Consider the following 5,576-nt stretch of genomic DNA (forward strand, 5'->3'; position numbering starts at 1 on the left):
TTCATTCGAATTGGATTGAGTTCAAAAGAAATTATTATCCCTAGAGTCCATCAAGTGTTGGATAAAAATGTACCTCCCTGAGTATGGTGCAATACTAAAATAGTCAGTGGCCCAAGCATGATGTAGCAGTGAGATATTTAACAGATTGACCAAACACTTACGATTTAAATCCCAACTAAAGCACATTATAAAATATTTTCTTATTATGAAATGATAAATTTAGAACGTTAACTATTAAGCGAGAGTCACTTAAACTTTTAGATTTACTCGGTGAGTAAACCGGTAAAATGATCATCCACCTCCCAGATTAATTCTCTAAGGATCTGGATGCTTGAATTATAGAATTATAGAAGATTAATTAGATCCGTAAGGTCTCATATTATAAAAAAATAATAATAAAACACTCAAACAATCAATTAAGAGATGAATATTAAATTACATTTTAGAGTTACTAGGCAAATGAGAAAACCATCTATCTGTTATTAAAAAAAATATTGTACGAAAATGTTATTAAAGAATAAAAAATTATGAGCCCCAACTTTGACATTGTGAAATATAAAGAGCCTGACTTGGGTAATTGCTCTTTGATTGCACAACTGTGGCTTTTGGATGCATCCTTCCTAGATTATTTGTCTAATAAGAATCGTATATGTTATTAATCAGAATTACAACATCAATATCACAATTGTGCAATCCACTAGCGTGAGCAAGTTGCTTAGTAACATATCAAAAGCTATAAGATGAGAAAGCCTGAAATATTAGACAAAATGATCTACAACGAATATGAACAAAAGTTTTCACTGTTAAGAGTACAACCAACTTTAAAAAAAAAAAGAAAAAAAAAAAAAGACAAGGCTGAGAGATCTTTATCCTTGGTTTCAGAAAACTTTCCTAACTCTTCACCCTGTGAAAAGAGGAAAAACTTATCCACTGTTGAATATATCAGTACTAAAAAATTGAAACTGATGAAAGATGTGAACTCTGGCATTCTAGTCTAGTTACAGGATTTCTGAGGCAAGCATTAGTTTTTCCTGTACTATACTGAAAGGTGCATGTCAAGTAGTGTTTTTTCCAATCCGAACGAGGGCTAAGCTAAAACAGGCATATGGGCTTCACCAAAGCACCAAGCTTAATCTTCACATATGACTAAAAGGGAACGACATGTTATTCTGATACTCACTCAGATTTGGAATCTGATTCCTCGCCCGTCAATGAGCCCAAGGCAGTTAGCTTTCCAAATGACTCTTTTGCACCAGTTGTAGCATTACCAAAGAAGTCTTTCACCTTGTCAACCACAGTTTTTAGTTCTTCCTGTGGTGGGAGCTGAAAGGAAAAATAAAGTTCTTGCTCAACCTCAGCATTCCACAAGGTATTGGAAACACTAAAATGATTTTTTTTTTCAGAATTTATGCCAAATTTCATAAACAGAATGCAAAGGTGCATATGCTGGCCATAAGAGCTTTAACAAACAGAAACGCTAGACTGAATATGACACAGGCATGCTATATGCCATTTAAAGTGCATCCTATTGGTGCACTAGAGATGCGCTATAAAGCTTCTCAGACAAACCGAGGACAGAAAAGCATGAGCCTGTTTTTGTAATCTTCAAAAAATTGGCATTATGCATAATGTATAAGCTATACTTTCTGATGCACTATTAAGCGCTTATGGATTGGCTATTAGTTGGATTTTGCTGCATATCAGGATGGAAATGATGCTTCACAGCACAATGTTTTGCCATGTTGGTGCATTTCAGAGCAACTCCAGTTCACTTGAGGTAAGTGGCTATGCAAAGAGGCACAGCCTTGTGCTACCTTGTCGACTGATTTACCTGCATCTCACAATAAGCTGCTGGCTTTTGATGTATACAGCTTGCATCTTACAATATGTTGCCGAACTAAAACATGACATGGGAAATAAGTAATATAATTTGTTAAACATATTTACGTTGGATGTAGTTAGTGTACCAATTTTCAAGTGCTAGGGTAAGTTCGGATCAGAAATAGTCTCACACCCAATGTGGGATGAGGACACCTTATAGCGAAGACAAAAAAAAACATTAATTGTATGAATGCTAGATTTAACAATACAAATAAGCAAGCCATAAAAAAGGTCTTCATGTTGACCCAGCTTTCATTTAAATATTTGGCAAATATTTGTTTTATCAAATTAGCATAACTTGGACATGAAAAGGCATTTACCAAGCCAGGAATTCACTAAGCCTGTAAATCCTTATGCAATCATAAATAGATACAATAGAGACACAATAAAAGCTTGCACATATTGTCTGACTTCAAACATCTATTGGAAAACATAAATGCTAAGAAATATGAAATACTTTGCAATTCATAATATTAGAGGAGGGAACCATACCTCAATAACATTATTGGTGGAAATTGCAGCTCTCAAATTTTTATTTTCCTGCATATATATAAATGAAGATTAACAGTAATTTTACAAAGTCAAGGGAAAAAGTTCCCAAGTCAAGCATCATATCAGTATACATTTAGATTATGCAGGATTATAGAGCCTTACAACTAGTTTATAACCATATCTGAATGATGTAGCAGATCTCAAAACACGGAATTGCTTAAATGCTGACTTTTGTATTTCCTTCTCATCCTATAAAGACATAGCATGCGTTCAGTTATTTATTCTTGGAAGCTGAAAAACCATTTAAAAAATCAGACACAAAATCAAAGTGAGAAGATTCTGCTGTATAACATTTCTTAATTTGATTGTATCATACCAGTCTCCAAACTTAGTAAATCACAGTTTTCAAGCTGAGAATGACTCAGAAGATGAAATACCTAAGAAATTGTGGCAACCATATACTTCACAAGCCTCTAAATTAAAATTGGTTGTGAATATGTATTTGCACTTAAGGAAACATTGATATTAAAAACAGCAACGATGAAGTACCTAGAAAGCATACAGAAAATAATGTAAAGTAAACTTCCCTTGGACTACACTTGATAGGTTTTTAAAATCAACATGTGAAAAGGAAAAGGCTTCAAAACTTATTCAGGATTATAAGGTATACACCGTGCTAAAAATCACATGTGTGTGTGTGCCTATGTGTATATATTAAAAAAGATACTCATTTCAAATATTAGGAAGAACTCACAGCAAGCCCCAAAATGGGAGACTTAAAACAATTGTGTCAGAGCTTATAGTCATCTATCATAGAATATGCTAAAATTCAGACTAATTCCTGATCAATTATACCAATTGACCTATCTCAACAAATTGAAACCTCTCCAAGTCTAATTCTTTCCAATTTATTGTTCTTCTCAGCCCTTTCTACTTTCTTGTTTTCCAGGGCAACCCACATAGGTACTGATTACAGAAACTTGCTCATTCTGATGAACCTTGGTCATCAGCTACAGTGAGTTCCAAATCCTTATCTCATTACTTCAATGCTAAACAATGCATCAGGAGGTTCACTAATCCAAATTAAGCATACAATGTATTTTTAAGAATAAGATGAGGGCAGTTAGGAAATAGGGTGGTATGATTGTCACATTTATCACAAGACTACATCCAGTAATAACTAGTTGATGCAGAATGACATTATTGAAGATGTTACATGAGTCACCAAACAAGTGTAAGAAATAGAAGACAGGCAAAAAAACTAACCCCATAATAAACATCTCATCAGCACATTGACTAAGATTTCAAGAACAATTTACAATGTCAGCAGATAACAAAATATACAGCTGCCATTGAACATATTGCATTTCTTCAAGCATAAATGGAACTGAGAATTCAGATTCATCCACTGGTGTACATGGTCTATTATATGATTCATTTAACCTATTTCTTCATAGTTTGGAGAGCTAGACAGGAAGTTGCATGGCTATCTTAGAGTGATTGCTGAAACAAATAATTATTGTATGTGTTAACTAATTTGATGATTAAAAATAAAATGGGTAAAGAAAAATTGAAGAAGTAATTTGCTGTTTCAAACACATATATTAGGAAATTCGTGTTCATTTTGGAACAACATAAAACAACACATTACACAAGAAGCTGAGGTAATACTTGTATGCAATAGAAAACACAAGAGTTAATTTCTTGTAAACAAAAATAAGAATAAAAGAATCTAATGGCTGACCCATATCTTATACTTCTACAGAAGCCGGTTAAGAAAGCGCAAGGAAGGTGCAAGAACATTACTTTGTATATAACAGCTGCAAGATTTCTGGCAATAGTATCTTTATAGATATATTTTCCAAGAAAGTTATCCTTTGCTGCAACCATAATCTTCGCAGTTGTGCCACCAGAAACTATACTAAGAGGGTACCAAAGGTACACCTGCATTCAGTTTGTGATTGGCAAATGAGCAAGTCATTAGTTTCATAAGATACGAGAAAAACAAGTTGGTTCTCAACTACAGAAAGCGGTAAAGTCTACGGAATTCTAAAATATGCATCAATAAGACAATGACATGAGTTTTCAGATATAGAAGCATATCGATCACACTTGACTCTATCATACTAGTTTGGTACCAGAGGAGAGATCATGCAACATATCATAAACATGTTTTGTTTTTTCCTTCAGAAATGAATTTTACAGGTATGTACTTGCATGCATATCTCGAAAGCAAATAAACGGAGGGGAAATCTGGCAAGTCCTCGCCTTTGAACGAAACTTAACAGTCTTCCTCAACCCCAATCAAAATGAAACAAAGAGAGAGATGGAACGAGGAAAAAGAGATGATAATACGATACGTTGGAGGTGCGGATGAAGATGACAAAACGAGGGTTGCCGTCGTCCTCGATCTTAGGGAGAGGAGGAGGGGCGCGCTGAAACTGGCGGCCTGATGTCATCCCTTTCTTTCCCTTGGCTTCCACCACCAGCAGACTCCGCCGCGTTTGCCGCTGCCCACGCTTGCTGCTGCTGCTGTAGGGGAGGGGCGACCCACTGCGCAAGAAGAAGCGTGACTCCTCCTGAAAGAGAGCTCCTCTAGGATGCGATGGGGGAAGGAGGACCAGCGAGCGCATTGACATGCCGACCTCCATCTCCTTCCTCTGCGTCCTCTTTTCGCTCGCCCACTTGCTTTCTTATCCGAAGGAAGACTTCGGAGTCGACATCCAGATCGGGTTCGCGGTTCACCGTGGAGAGAGAGAGAGAGAGAGAGAGAGAGTGATCGAGAGGAGTAATGGTGTCCAGTAGTTACTTGCCACGTGTGCTACTTGGGTACATATTTATTTTTCATTTTTCGAAAAATAATCCATGGCTGATAATATTTTTGCTTTCCTACAATTTGTGTTGTATGATTTTACAAAAATAACTAAAATTATTTATTTTTTGTTCTTAGATAATTTATTAATTATTTTAAGAAACAAAATAAATGTGTGTTACATATTGTTCTATTTTTTGAACTGATTGATTTTAAGCACACTACTTAGACTGTGAGCCTCTGTCAATATACAATAAAATTAAAATTAATAGAAAATAGCTTTATATAATGAAAAGGGTGCATTTTTTATTTTTTTTCAAAAAAACTTTCTTTATATATATATATATAGAATCCTTATCTGGACAGAATTAAAATAATTTAAAATACTAAA

General features: G+C 35.0%; 1 protein-coding gene across 1 annotated transcript; it reads right to left on the reverse strand.

Moving 5' to 3' along the window:
* Positions 1–741: 741 nt before the first annotated feature.
* LOC122016409 (protein HHL1, chloroplastic-like) lies at positions 742–5,112 on the reverse strand. Its single transcript, XM_042573694.1, has 6 exons — positions 4,734–5,112; positions 4,180–4,317; positions 2,536–2,622; positions 2,374–2,421; positions 1,181–1,323; positions 742–904 (listed from the first exon to the last, which is right to left on the reverse strand). Exons 1-6 carry the CDS (start codon positions 5,022–5,024, stop codon positions 892–894), a joined length of 720 nt encoding a protein of 239 aa, XP_042429628.1. The 5' UTR covers positions 5,025–5,112; the 3' UTR covers positions 742–891.
* Between the last annotated feature and the right edge of the window lie 464 nt (positions 5,113–5,576).

This window comes from Zingiber officinale, chromosome 8B, assembly GCF_018446385.1.
Source record: "Zingiber officinale cultivar Zhangliang chromosome 8B, Zo_v1.1, whole genome shotgun sequence".
Lineage (NCBI taxonomy): Eukaryota > Viridiplantae > Streptophyta > Magnoliopsida > Zingiberales > Zingiberaceae > Zingiber > Zingiber officinale.

Coding starts and splice junctions, on each gene's coding strand:
- LOC122016409 (XM_042573694.1), bottom strand. CDS start 5,024: ATGGAGGTCGGCATGTCAATGCGCTCGCTGGTCCTCCTTCCCCCATCG. Junction 2,422..2,535: donor GATATGGTTATAAACTAGTT/GTAAGGCTCTAT, acceptor ATATATATGCAG/GAAAATAAAAATTTGAGAGC. Junction 1,324..2,373: donor CCACCAATAATGTTATTGAG/GTATGGTTCCCT, acceptor TTTTCCTTTCAG/CTCCCACCACAGGAAGAACT.